The 15,207-nt window shown below is 44.3% G+C and overlaps 1 protein-coding gene across 1 annotated transcript in view; it reads right to left on the bottom strand.

Annotated features, from left to right (window-relative positions):
• LOC124719030 (acetylcholinesterase-like) overlaps positions 1-15,207 on the bottom strand; it is an 866,528-nt gene that overhangs the window by 708,538 nt on the left and 142,783 nt on the right. Inside the window, exon 2 of the mRNA XM_047244699.1 lies at positions 14,059-14,298. Within this exon, the coding sequence (XP_047100655.1) occupies positions 14,059-14,298 (240 nt within the window). The remainder of the gene's footprint in view (positions 1-14,058; positions 14,299-15,207) is intronic.

The raw sequence follows: 15,207 nt of genomic DNA, 5'->3' as shown, positions 1-15,207 counted from the left end.
GACGAGAGGATAGAGAGCATCATAAAGAATTATGAAGAGACTGGCAACATTAGGCCTTGCTTGAAAGCCAGTGCCCATATTCAGAAAGTGGACTAAAATACGTTAAAAATCATGTATTAAAAACTATGAAGACCACCGAATCCTCGCAGGTTACTGACATAAAATTATTAAAACATTGAAGCAGCATTATCGGAGCTAATATTGAGTTGTAATTGTAAATACAGTGTACATTAGTTCAGCGTGTTTAGGCTGATTTTACACACGCCAGAATGGTAGATGGTCATTTATCATTTTCACGGTCCAAAGCCTGTGCAAAGTGTGATGCGAATCAGCCTTTAATGTAAAAATTAAAAAGTCTTTCAAGCCTCACAAAAGTATCCCTATTGTTGTCACGTTAAGATAACTTTTTTCTACCTTCCAATATTACGGCCACACTATTAAATAATTGTGAGTTCTAAAATAATTTTCTGAAGCTTCAGAATCGCAACTATCACCTAATATATCATGCTTTGTTAAACTGATAGTATGCGCTTTCGTAAAAGAAAATGGGAACTGAACCTTTGAATTGCACCTAAAATTGACATCCCAAAACTGATCTGATGCTAAGGTTGACAATTGTGGCATCTCAAATATTTTTTATTTAAGTTTAGCTGCAAACATTTATAGTAAATGTAAATCTACTTAAGAACATTTAGATATGGTCCTTTAAAAATTTAAATTTCTTACTAAATTGTTGATTATCTTTAAACAAGTCACTAAAAGCAAGGAGCTTACTACTGAAAATTAATTGTTACTAAAGAACATCAGAAACAAGTGTATTAGACCTACTTTTATTATACATTATAGACTTTTTGAAAAGATATTTGATCATTTCCTCTGTCACTGACAGTGTAATTTCAGTTGCTTTGCAGCACCAGGGATATCTACTTCTACATTATGTTTGCAGCTGTTCCCATTTCTAATTCTGGAATATTTACTTCATCTTCTTTGGTGGAGGAATTTCGGAAAATGCATTTACTAACTCCACTTTAGTGGCACTGTCATTCGTAACATTACCGTCGCTGTCGCGCAGTAAAGGTACTTACTGAGCCTTTCCGCTGGTTTACTTAACATGGGACCAGTATCTCTTTGGATTTTCCGCCTCATTTCTAGAGCGAGTTTCGTTGTGGAAACTATGAAATGCGTCTCGGATTGAAATCCGCACCAAATTTCGAGCCTCAGTAAAACTTCACCAATCTTGGAGATTTTTCGTTCGTCTAAATTATACTTGCCTTTTGCGGTGCTCCTGCAGCAGCTCTCTGTCGTGTTTTGTGTACCGTGGGGGATTAGTGTCATCTTTTACTAATTTATTTGGTATGAATCTCTCGAGTGCTGTTGATACTATTTCTTTGAACTTAAGCCACATATGGTCTTCATTTACATAGTTTGGAAGGATTGGAGGCTATCTCTTAAAAGACGTCACCCGAATTTTTAGCTGCTTTTATAAATAGATATATTTCGCGTTTAGTTTTGGTGAATTTCTTTGTTACGGAAGTGAGCCTCTCTACGACTGCGTGTTCACTAATCCCTGTATCCGTCGTGATGCTCAGGATTATTTGTGGCTAAGAGGTCAAGTGTGTTTTCGTAACCATTTACAATTTGAATGGCCTCGTCAACTAACTGTTCAAAATAATTTTTAAAAAAGCATTTAGAAGAATTACGGAAGTTGTTTTCTATTTACAACAGGGTATGAAAATGCATTTTTGTCAACATGCGGAAAGTAGATTGAAGTAACTGCCAACTATAATTGTATGAGTAGGGTACCTATTTGTGATGAGACTCAAGTTTTCTTTTCTTTGAACTGCTCAGCAACTGTTTCATCTGAGACAGTGGGTCGGTAAAAGGGGCCAGTTATTAATTTATTCCGGTTGTCGAATATAACCTCTGCCCATACTAAGTCACAGGAACTATCTGCTTCAAAGTCGATTGTGAGCTTACATTATTTTTCCTTAAGTTGTCCTTCTTGTTTCTGTTGTAGTGCAGATAATTTCAATTACGGCTTTTCCCTCCAGAACCTAAGATGCTTTCTCTGTGACCCTGTAAACACCAGAGCTAAACAATGTAGAACAACAACGTATGTTACAAGCGTAGCATTCTGTATTACTTCATTTCCTTGTTTCTAACATTTTAAAACTGTAAGTCGACTTTAGATGACATGTCAATCATAGATCTTCTTATCTCTATTTAGTGAACGCGTTTTCAGTTATGTTTTGAATATTGTCCCGCTACTCTTTATTAACTAATGTTTTTAGAGAGTATGTCGTTCTTCTTTTCAAACATTCACAAACCCATTTATTCTTTCCCTATTGTCTTTTGGGTAGTAATTAAAGTAGGCACAAATGCAGTGATAAAAAAGAAATGATTAGCGTACATTTGCATTCTCGTTTCATCGTTCCTTTCTTGTTGCTCCCCTGCCGATGGACTGTTTCTATCGCAATCAGTAAGCGTGAAAGGGAGCTACCGTACAGACAGAGGAATCTATATTTTTACTTGGCAGAACTAATTATATACTGACATAATCGTCGGTATTGCTTTCGTTTCCCCAAAAGTTATAAATATTTCGATTTCGGAAAGGAAGCTCTGTATTTGACCAAGATGTCGAAGAAGAAGGTCCCTTACGTACTGGTTGTATCCAGTAAGGTGTGGAGACGGCGGTTTGAAAGCGGCCAGAAGTAGTACGAGGAGGGGCGTCCCTTACCTCAGGGATCAGATACCTGGCGAAGGGGCAAGTGTGGCAAATGTCCGGCGTGGCAAATGTCCGGCATTCATTTTGCTACGCCGGAAGGCGGATAACAGAAGATGAAAATTCCATTCTATTTTTTGTCAATTATTAGAGAGACTCTGTCTTTAGTTCTCGAGTGGAAAAGAGGCATTTTTGTAAGATGTGAGTGGTAGCCATTTGTGTTGTTTGAACAATAATTATAATTTCTGCAAAACCACGAAAGTTTTCTTTTCTTCCGCGCATCATCTCAATGTCAGGTCCACAAGCGGCCTGCATTCGGAAGAAGAAGCCCGATTAAGAACTGTTACAGACACGGTCAGCAGATAAATGTTCATGGCGGAAGGAGATGAAAATAACCAAGGACATCAGAAGTAAGTTCACGTTAAACGGACTCAAAGGAAAGGAACTATAAAAATCCAAAATTTGGGCATTAACTGAAAATAATTGATTTCCATTAATATCTTTATTTATGTACCCTTTATTATTATTGCTATTTATATGTACATGTACATAAATTTGCACAGCATGTCGCAAGTTTTTGTGACAGGCCACCCCAGAAAAGTCTCATCGTATGTTGATTATCATTCTCGCCTAGAGCCAAATATGAAATGTACATTGCACTAACTGCACGATGTTGACTACAAATAACTCTTTGCCTTTTAAAATGTCAAGTGCGGACTATTGTAAAAAAAAAAAACAGCCAGTGTATTCGTCGCTGCCAAGGGGAAATATAGTATATGCACTGTAAGAAAAAAAACGCACCACAAATAAATCATCCAGATGGGACAGAAATGGATAGACAGTATGTACATGTACAGACAAACAAATGAATACAGTTTTCTGAAAAACTGGATGATTCATTCAAGAGAAAGAGCTCCATAAATTGAGCAAGTCAGTACCATGTTGGGCCCCCTCTGGCCCTCAGGCAAGCAGTTATTTACGTTGGCATTGATTGATAGTTTTGTTGGATGTCCTTCTGAGGGAAATCATGCCAAATTCTGTTCAACTGGCGCATTAGACCGTCAAAGTCCGAAGCTGCGTGGTGTAACCTGCCAATAACACTCCAGACGTTCTCAGCTGGAGAGAGATATGATGACGTTGCTGGCCAGGACAGGGTTTGACAACCACGAAGACAAGCAGCAGAAACTCTCAGCGTGAGCGGCCGGGCGTTATCTTGCTGAAGCGTAAGCCCAGGATGGCTTCTCCTGAGGGCAACAAAACGGGCCCAAGAATATCGTCGACGTCTACCCCAGCTGTAACGGTGCTGTGGATGACAACCGAAGTGATCCTGCGCTGAAAATAACTGCCATCCCAGACCATTACTCTTCGTTGTCGGGCCGTATGGTGGGCGACAGTCGTGTTGGTATCCCTCCGCTGTGAGGGGACTCACCAGATATGTCTTCGGCGTGGATCTCAGTAACTCCACTGGCACTGTTGTCAGTGATCATTCTGGCTTCGAACTGCACCCTCATGACCAATGAAGACGTATGTGGAAACACCCCGGACAACAGTGGAATACACTGTCGTCCGCCATACTGCCCAACAACCAGAAGTGACCTATGGGGTGCTATTTCATTTCAAAGTGGTGACACTTTGGTTGTTCCCTGGCACTGTTAAACACAGGAATATGTTGACGATATTCTATGCCCCATTTTGTTGCCTTTCTGGGCAAGCCATCCTAAATTTACATTTCAGCAAGGTACTGCTGTCTTCGTGCTTGCCAAACCATACCTTGGCCAGAAAGTTCGGTAGATCTCCATCCAGTTTGGAACATTATCGGCAGGGCCCTCTAAGCAGCCCAGGACTTTGACGATCTAAGGCGCCAGATGGACAGAATTTGGCGTGATATTCCTCAGGAGGACATCCACAGATTCTATCAATCAATGCCATGTCAAATAACTGCTGCCACAAGGGCCAGAGGTGTACCAACGTGTTATTGACTTGCTCAGTTTGTGAAGCTCTTCCTCTTGAATTAATCATCCAGTTTATCTGAACTGTAATCATTTGTTTGTGCTTACCTTTTTAGTCAAGTTTAGTGTTGCCTCCTTCAAAGTAGTTACCTTATGATTGCACACACTTGATCCATCGCTTCTGCCATTTGTGGTAATATTTCTGGAACTCATCTTCTGTAATATCCTCCAAGACCCTCGTCACAGCTTTTTGGACATCTTGCGTTGTTTTAAAATGGTGTCCCTTGACCGCCGTTTTGACCGTTGGAAATAGAAAAATGTCGCACAGAGCGATATCTGGTGGCTGTGGTAGTACTGAAATTTGTTTTGAGATTAAAAATTTCTGTGCTGACAGAGCAGTATGGGATGGTGCATTTTCGTGATGCAGAATCCAATTATCAGCAATGTTGGCATGGACACAAAGAACTCTTTTATGAAGTCTTTCTAAAATTTCTTTCTAGTAATAATGGTTAACTGTTTGTCCAGGAGGCACCCACTCTTTATGAACAGTTTACATGCGTCCGTGAAGTCCACTGTTGTCTTTCATCTTCAGCATTCGTTCTGGCTTTACTAAACATTTTATGTCAATGAAAAACTTGAGCTCTTGACATAACCTTCTCCCTGAAAGCCTTCTGAAGCTTACCGTAAGTTGTCGTCGCCTTTTCACCCAATTTAAAGCAAAAAGAAATGGCGTACCGTTGCGCAATATTATGCAGTTCCATTTCTGTGGCGAGAGACACAAACACATGTTAACTTATTACAGCACAACTCACGGCTGAGCACTTGCACCGATGTGCCGCTTGGACTAGAAGCAGCTTATAGACCAAGGTCAAAGATATTGTGTCTACGCAAGCCTGCAAGGTTGGCATATATTGCAAATAAAATCAGTCTAATTACTCTATTCTCGCACCTAGTACACCACATCAACCAGTTTCCATCAGATTCGGATAATTGTTTAGTGGTGAGCCCTTTTTTTGTCTTAGATTTGGATTTTTCTTTACATGGATCATTAAAATAGCACAAGGCGCAGACAGCAGGCCGATACAGTCCGCTAGTAAACTGTTTATTCAGTGCTGCGGCGTTTGACATCACGCTAAACCCGTGCGAATTCTATGGGCTTTCGGTGGCAACTGCGACACCACAGAAAAACTCGCGTTTACTCGTGGCACAGCGACCGATACCAGTGCGACTGCCGTTTCAAAAACTTTGTTGTACTTTTAGCTACAGTTCACCGGTAATAAAGAGTGGTGCAGAATGTATGCGACTGTGAGCTACCAGCTATCAAGCGTTTGCGCTATAAGACTGTAAATCAAGTGGATGTACTTGACAAATAGCGTCATTTCACCATTACCGTTTTGAATTATAAAAAGGGAAATGGTTAATTAAGAAGCTAAGATGCTACACTAGCACGTGTTCAAAAATCAGATTTTTTAATTGCATACTGTTATGATTCTCGTCGTCAGTTGTTATGACGACAGGTGGCCAATGCTAAATAGAAACAACATATGTTGTAGGTTTGGCAGTGAAGTCGGTAGGGAGCTGGCTGCATAGTCTGTATCTGCAACGACTGAAATAATTAGTAGTCGTTGGTGAAAATAATACAGGGTTATTACAAATGATTGAAGCGATTTCACAGCTCTACAATAACTTTATTATTTGAGATATTTTCACAATGCTTTGCACACACACACACAAAAACTCAAAAAGTTTTTTTAGGCGTTCACACATGTTCGATATGTGCCCCTTTGGTGATTCGGCAGACATCAAGCCTATAATCAAGTTCCTCCCACACTCGACGCAGCATGTCCCCATCAATGAGTTCGAAAGCATCGTTGATGCGAGCTCGCAGTTCTGGCACGTTTCTTGCTAGAGGAGGTTTAAACACTGAATCTTTCACATAACCCCACAGAAAAAAATCGCATGGGGTTAAGTCGGGAGAGTGTGGAGGCCATGATATGAATCGCTGATCATGATCTCCACCACGACCGGTCCATCGGTTTTCCAATCTCCTATTTAAGAAATGCCGAACATCATGATGGATGTGCGGTGGAGCACCATCCTGTTGAAAGATGAAGTCGGCGCTGTCGGTCTCCAGTTGTGGCATGAGCCATTTTTCCAGCATGTCCAGATACACGTGTCCTGTAACGTTTTTTTCGCAGAAGAAAAAGGGGCCGTAAACTTTAAACCGTGAGATTGCACAAAACACGTTAACTTTTGGTGAATTGCGAATTTGCTGCACGAATGCGTGAGGATTCTCTACCGCCCGGATTAGCACATTGTGTCTGTTCACTTCACCATTAAGAAAAAATGTTGCTTCATCACTGAAAACAAGTTTCGCACTGAACGCATCCTCTTCCATGAGCTGTTGCAACAGCGCCGAAAATTCAAAGCGTTTGACTTTATCATCGGGTGTCAGGGCTTGTAGCAATTGTAAACGGTAAGGCTTCTGCTTTAGCCTTTTCCGTAAGATTTTCCAAACCGCCGGCTGTGGTACGTTTAGCTTCCTGCTTGCTTTATCCGTCGACTTCCGCGGGCTACGCGTGAAACTTGCCCGCACGCGTTCAACCGTTTCTTCGCTCACTGCAGGCCGACCCGTTGATTTCCCCTTACAGAGGCATCCAGAAGGTTTAAACAGCGCATACCATCGCCGAATGGAGTTAGCAGTTGGTGGATCTTTGTTGAACTTCGTCCTGAAGTGTCGTTGCACTGTTATGACTGACTGATGTGAGTGCATTTCAAGCACGACATACGCTTTCTCGGCTCCTGGCGCCATTTTGTCTCACTGCGCTCTCGAGCGCTCTGGCGGCAGAAACCTGAAGTGCGGCTTCAGCCGAACAAAACTTTATGAGTTTTTCTACGTATCTGTAGTGTGTCGTGACCATATGTCAATGAATGGAGCTACAGTGAATTTATGAAATCGCTTCAATCATTTGTAATAGCCCTGTATATATTGGACTTAACTTGTGTTATTGGCTTCTTCATATGCCGCGTACAAACAGATATCTAGAGAGGCATTACTTATGCCATACTTGATTAAGCGTCTCGATAGAGCTTGCTTCGTGTCAGCTGAAGGCTATGCTACATTCCTAGTTGCCGTCCCGAGCAAGAGTGGGCGAGAGCTGGCTAGATAGTTGTCACAAGCCGCGGGGAAGCGCTAGCGGCTCTAGTCGCGACTCGCGGGTCCAGCGATATATATTACGGACCGCGGTCGATATCTGCAACCCCTAACAAGTGTGGTATCGAACGTTGATACCACACATACTTCCTTCAAAAATCGACTGATAAACGTTAGGAAACTAAAAACTCGCGCCAACCGAGAAGGAGGTGTTTTTGTTTTTCTTATACACAGCCAAGAGTTTTTACAATATGAAAATGAGTGAAGCGGACTTTCAAACCCTTTCTCCCATCCTGGTCCGGCGCACATTGTGAACACAACCGAACAGGCCTACTCCCTCCAAAGTCCTTTGTCTGTGCTGGGTTGCATGTTTTGAACGGCCTTCTCTAAAGACGCCGTAGTCCAACAACTGCATTCAGACTGATTGCACCCCTTTGGAATGTAGTGCGACCTCAGTTTTTGCTCTGGTTCACAGGGTAGATCTACTCGAGACCATTCAAAACCGTTCGACGACATCTAATCGCGATGCGAAAGAGCAAGTGGTGCTTAGGCTTTCCCAGGCCTCCAAGTTTGCGAAAATGGCAAAAGCTCTCTATGAGAAGCCCACTTCAGCATCATCCCCCAGTGCCAACTGCGTATGTTTGTTGAGCACTTTAAAAATCTACTGTACAGGGAAAACCTGTGGTGAGAGCCCCAGTCGCCTGCTGGTATGCACGCGAGAAGTAGGAGGTGTCAAGTTGTTGCCTACCTGCAGGCGCCTAGGACTCACGTCACTAGTCGTGTCTGCAGATACATTTTCAAGGAGCTAAACAAACGTGGGTGAGTGGCATTGAAGGTGTTGGCGAACTGGAGATCTTATAGGGACCTTTGCCGTTTAATTCACGCATGTGTCGATGTAGCATTCTTCTGTGATCACATCACAATATGGTGCAAACAAAGATGGCTGACAAAGCAATACGATCAAATTTCGTCGAATGGTTTTAAACGGTGTCTTGTAGTTCCACTCAGTGCACTAGTCATCAGTGTCAAAAATTGTAAAGGACGTCGCCCTGTTGCTTATCCAATTATTCTATAATCGCTTTCAACCTCAAAATCTGTGGGGATCAGCACCTCAAGGGAAGCGGGCTTTTACGCCACCACTGAAGGCCTTTCTGTGTCTATTCTGAACGAGGGTGTGTCTGAAATATTTTCCTCGACCATAGATAAGAAAATCGTGCGATTTCAACGCAGGGCGTCTCTGTTATAGCCTCTGTCATGGAGGTGTGAAGGAGGTAAATGTGAGTAAGAGAGGTTCGACGACATTCCCATCCAGTGACACGTCCGTGATGGTGTTCGGCATAAACCTGGTGATATTTGGCGCACATGTGACACGATTAACTCCCCTCTCAGATCCTTTGAACTTCTAAGCTCTGATGTTTTTTTCGGGTGTGTCGGGACTTCACTGTTTGAGGCGTCGCCAACCTCAATGATGACGTCGTAAGGAGCCACGCCTTTTTATCATTAGAGATTAAGGCCGTGGGCACCTCTCGAGCCAATTTCAGAAGCTATACGTCGCAGTGTGAAGTAAGTACAGGGTTTCGAAGAAGTGTCTCTACATTTCTGATGTGCAGTGTATTTTAGGCACGTCTATTTCCCTAAAGAAAGTGTGATTTATCGGCCAGGAGAGCGCTGAGGTCACGATGAGGAGCAAGTTGTGTCCTCTGAGACGTAGAGAGGTCGTTTCAAAGCGTGCAACAACCACAACGGACATCACGTATGGCGTGCTTCACACTCAGAAACACATGTGTGTAAAGACAGCTTAATGAAAGAGTATAACCAAGCCAGACAAGGATCACTGTAGCGATGATACTGATCTCAGATGGAGAAGTCCAGTGATTTTGACAAAGGGCAGATCTCATAGCTTGGAACCTGGAAGGAGCAAAGCTGGTTGGCTCATCAGATGTTGCTCACATGAGCATCTATGGAAAATAGTTGAGGCACAGTGGAAGCGCAAGTAGCCGACAAGGTCCACTCCTCATCACAGAATGTGGAGGTCGAAGGTTTGCCTGCTCTGTATAAGTGAACATATCTTATTAGTAAAAGGATGGTGCACGACCTTGTGTTTCTGAGCACAATGTTCAGAGCACATTGTTGAACATGGGGCTCCACAGCAGATGCCCTTATGCATCTCCATATTGACTCAGACAGATCATGCAAAGGAAACAGGTTCAAGACCCCACCATGGGAATGTGTTCCATAGTCATATCAATTATGTTTCCTGTTACAGCAGGTCGAAGGTCGTATCCAGATACACTATCATGCAGATGGAAGGTTTTTGTATTATACTGTATGGAACTGGGCACCTAGAAACGACAGAGGATACGTCCCCGCCAAAGCCCTCAGTGGTTCACAACAGGCGACAGCAGTCCAGTCACCGAACCATCGACCTACACAAAACACAGTGTTATTGTGCAGTTCAGCCCCCAATGGACCCACAGGAAACGTCTCACACGAGACAAGAGTAGCCCCTCTTTTTGCGTGATAGAGTAAAAATGGCGTACGCGTACATGGAGAAAGTGTTTGCGGAGCAATCGCCGACATAGTGTAACTGAGGCGGAATAAGAGGAACTAGCCCACATTTGCCAAGGCAGATGGAAAACCGCCTTAGAAACTATCCACAGACTGGCCAGCATGATAGACCTCGATACTAACCCACTGGGCAGATTTGTGCCGGGGACTTGCATGTCTTCCCTCCCAGAAAGCAGTGCGTTAGACCACACGATTAACCTGACGGGCTCAGATGGAGGGTTACTCAAAACAGGCATTGCCCAATATGTATTGCCGGTCAGGTGTAGTTCTATGATATGGGGAACATTCACCTGTTATTTCCTGGAACCCGTGGTAGTAACGAAAGTATTACAACAGCTGTGGACTGTATGAAAAATACTGCAGAACAATTACATGCCACCATGCTGGATGGCATCCCTAGTGATGATGCCATTTTCCAGTAGGATAACTCTCCTGCATAGAGGACCAGAATAGTGCTACAGTGGTGAGCTGTGCACAGCTTGTGTTTGTGCCATTTATTAACTTGACATCTTGTCTTTGCGGTACTGCCGTCCTGTTTCTTATTCGATTTACTGGTGTCACTAAGTTGCTGGCTTGCCTGTCTATGAGTGGCAGCATCAGCGCTTATCGATAAGATCACTGTCATACTATCTTTGGAGTGACCCCAGTATTTCTGGGTCACGTATCGGGAGTTCAGTGGGGATGGAGCAGCAGTGAGGTCCGGACAGCCATGACTCGATCGACTGTTGCCAGCACACATGACTTCGGTGGGAACGACCTTGGTTGGTCGTTCCGTCAGTCGTTCCATTGGACGACGTGTATTTGGTCATCAACTGCTTCCATGTTCTCTGTGTGTATCGACTTCTGATTCCTCCTAGTTGTTCTACAGTGGCTGGTTTTAGTATTGTTCGAGTTGCTTGTTGAATTGTTCCGTGGAACTGTGTGTAGCTTGTGTGGTTTTGACTGAGCAGTTATTTTAATGCTGTCTGCGAGCTGGATTGAGTCAGCTGGTCGGGACGGAGCAGTGAGGAAGTCTCCGCGGCGTTAGGCCAGGCCGGGACTGCTGGCGGTGTGCACGCGCTGTCAGTTCGTGAGGTGCCAGCTGCAAGAGCGACAACGTTTGTTGCCCATCGAACCTGGATGCTGAAGTTGAGTGATCATTTAACCTGTTATGAAACCTCAACTGTGTTCATTGCCAGTTGTTGCTTCCTGGGCCGTTCCAGCTAGCAGCAACATATGGTGTATTGGAGTCGGCGAAATTTTGCAGCCATCTTCCTATATTGTGATTAATTATTAAATTGACCGTTACTTGCCAGTAAAGTGCACCAACGGTATTTTCTGCTCTGTGGCCGTTAACGCCCCAGTTACCTGACCTGGTCCTTAGCGTAGTTTTTTGGCAGTGTGCCTTTCCTCATTGTGTTGATGCTGTCCGGCACGGCGTGTAGTTTGACAGCCTTTTAAGTTGTTTGGTTCATATTTTGCTTAGAGTGGTTATTGTTCCCTTGGCTGTTTTTAGACGCCAGTTTCTGAAGACGTAGCGCTGCTCGTATCCTCGTCCTCAGCCAATATTTTCCGTCATTGCGCCATTGGTCGGACAGAAGGGAATTGGTTAAATTGTTGGTCAGTCCTTGGGCCATCCCTAGTTTGAGTTGCCATCCGATTTTTGTTGCCTTTCTCGCCTCACAGTGTTTGAGCTACCTTCTCCGGCTGACCCTTGGAACACTTCTGAGCACCACTTGTTCTGTTTGTTTTAGATTGTGATTTTCATTTTAGTTTGAAGTACTGTGTGAGGCCTTTGGCTGTGTATTAATTCAGTTCCTTCAGCCGTGTTAAATTAAAATTTTGAAGATTGATTTTATTTTAAAAATTTTTGTCTTAAAATTTGTTCTATCTGAAATTCTTTGTAATGCATGCCCTAAGCCATTAGTTGTTCGATGTGTTATGTGTGGCCTTCAGCTGAGCATTTATGTCAACACTTTTAATAAGGCCTTCAGCAGCGTGTATTCTTTAAAGGAAGATTTTTATAAGAAGGAAGGGGTTTATTTAAAATTGCTTGTCTGACTTGTTGTCTAGGCCCTCAGCCATTGATTCAAATTTGTTTGTGGCCTTCAGCCATGCAGCAAGTTAATATTCCTTTAATTAGGCTTTCGGTCATTCTATTGTAAGATTAAAAAGAAATTTCTTGGTTAGAAAAATTGTTTATTAATGTGTTTTAATTATAGTTGTCCTTCAGACGTGTAGTGTAGGCCTTCAGCCGCTAATTGTTTTCAATTGCATGTTTTTTTTTTTTAAATTTTATGTTATATTTTTAATTGCTTTTGATTTCTAAGCCAGGCCTTCAGCTGTTCTTGTCTTTTGTGTGATTTTGGGCCTTCAGCCCAGAAATCATCTCAAGTTTTCTTTAACTAAGCCTTCAGCCATATTGTTTGATTGTGATCTTTTGAAGCAATGTGTAAATAAGTGGTTCATAGAAAAATAAAGCTGTGTGTTTCTTTGTGCAACTCACAGCAACCGTTTACGGCCCCATCCACAACCATAACCTTATCCTGTGCGCTCTCTGAGTACCTACCAACCAGGTTTCAAGTTGTTTGAAGAGTGTGGCAGTCAACTGAACGTCTCGATCAGCTAATTTGCCAGACCTAAACCAGTTGGAACAAATGCGGGATGCTGTCAAAACACTTGACTGTAATGTATGGGAAACTGCCTCATTTGTGCATAGACATTTAGTGCCACGTACGACATGTGGAATCCATGCGACTTAAGAGTCTATCCTGTATTGGGTTTATTGTGTACATATTTCCGCACAGTGAGTGCGTACACAACTTTCCCACCACAGCGCGCCCCGCTAAGCACAACAGCGCATGCGCAACACTCGTCCATCTCCGCACTACGAGATGGCACTGCCATAGAGACGGACCAAATTCTGCTTTCGCCGATCCGCGTATTAATATGTAAAGCAGCCAATGAGATTGCTGCTAACGTAGAACCTTTTCTCCTCATGGATCACACTCGCGCAGTGATACCTGAATGCGCGAGGTATTATAATGAGTGTACAGACCTCCAATCAGTCAGTCTGCATTTATCTGCACCAGTCTGTACCAGTCCACACTTGGCTGTACGAGTCTATAGTCAAGTTTCAGTCTGCGCCTAATAAGATTACCATATTCCTGTACATAGCCATGAAGATGAATGTATAGACACTTTTGTCAAGTATCAGGATATATGTGAGAACACGATTAACGTACCAATAGCAAAGGAACTTGAGATCGTCATTTGTAAATACCATCCAGAACGAAGTTAATTAGTTTTTATGCTTGTTATTATTTTAATAAATGTGTGTGAAAATTAATCAAGTTCTGTTTAAAGTAGGTCACCGTCAATCTGCTACTCTAAGCGTGCAAGTGGCATTTCTATCGTCTGACCTAACGGCAGAAGATAAACACGCCACGATAAGACCACGAGACGTATTGCTGACACTCGCCTACTTCGTTAGAGCGACAATTCAAATAATCTGATGGTGTGTGTACCCAAGGTCTTACAGTACGCACACCACAGTGTTCCAAAGTTAGACCAACCCGCGGGCTCATAATGATATGCCGTATCATCGTACACGCAGAGCTTGTGGCGGTCCCTCCAGGCCGGTGAGCAGCCCGATGGGACAGAACCGGTGTTGGCGCGCTACTGACCTCCCTGCCGAGCACGGTGACGGAGCGGCCGCGCACGAGCCCGCTGGTCGTGGCGACGACCAGGGGGTCGGCGGCGGCGTCCGCGCCCGAGGCGTTGGCGCTGGCGTGGCCGTGGCCATGGTGCGAGCGGCCGGGCGAGCTGTTGTGGTGGGCCGCGTGCGGGAAGGCGCGCGCCTGCGCCCCGCCCACCGCCGCCAGCGCCGCCGCGGCCAGCCACAGCACTAGCCGGCGCATCTCCTCCTGCAACACCGGCGCCACCAGGGCCGCGTTAGACGGCGCTCCGAGAGGGGACCATTAGATCGAAATGAAATTGTCTGTCAAGAAACTTCCTGGCAGATTAAAACTGTGTGCCGGACCGAGACACGAACTCGGGACCCTCGCCTTTCGCGAACAAGTAAAGCTGTGAGGACGGGGCGTGAGTCGTGCTTGGGTAGCTCAGGTGGATTCCGACGGCTGTCTCAACGTCGCCCAATCAGTCGCCATGGCCGTAGGAGACGTGTTGACCCCAGCATGTGTCGAACCCCTACAGCTTCGTGGCACTATTAAATGTCTCCGAATTTCACGACGACATACGGCGCACTGCGGCTCTTAACTACCGCCGCTTATTACAACAAATTCGGGTCCAGATCTTCAGCCTTCGTCTGTGGACCCTCAACATTCTCCAAAGGACACACTTCGTCAATGTTTACCTCGCATAGCGCCTTCCGCACATAGCGCGTGTTCTTCCAATACCGTTACTGATGGCTCGACGTCTATTAGTGGCATTCGGAGCCTACGTCAGTACAGGCATGCTCTTCAAAGTCAGTTAGGAGTCACTGACCCTTTCCCCAGAAAGGGGAGGTCTTGGTCTAGTCCACGTCCACGACGGAGCTGTGGCCCTGGATGTCAGCTCACACATCAAGCTGTGGAAAGTTTGACAGGTTTGCTGTTCGAGTCCTTAGCTCCGCCCCCCACTGACGACGCAAGACATACCCCCACCCTTCTACTACTTCGGGAACTTTTACATTGAACAAAGCTATGTCCGTATTGCAGTACCACCGACTAAACAGGCGTCGGCGCCGGATATATATCATGTCCTACAACACAGGCACCCACCAAACATCGTGGAGACCAAAAGCCCTCAGATTAATTGGAAGGTGGTGTGGAAGA

The sequence above is a fragment of the Schistocerca piceifrons genome, chromosome 10, assembly GCF_021461385.2.
Source record: "Schistocerca piceifrons isolate TAMUIC-IGC-003096 chromosome 10, iqSchPice1.1, whole genome shotgun sequence".
In the NCBI taxonomy this organism is placed as follows: domain Eukaryota; kingdom Metazoa; phylum Arthropoda; class Insecta; order Orthoptera; family Acrididae; genus Schistocerca; species Schistocerca piceifrons.
The sequence above is the reverse complement of the archived record's forward strand: the minus strand, read 5'-3'. Positions and strand labels throughout refer to the sequence as shown.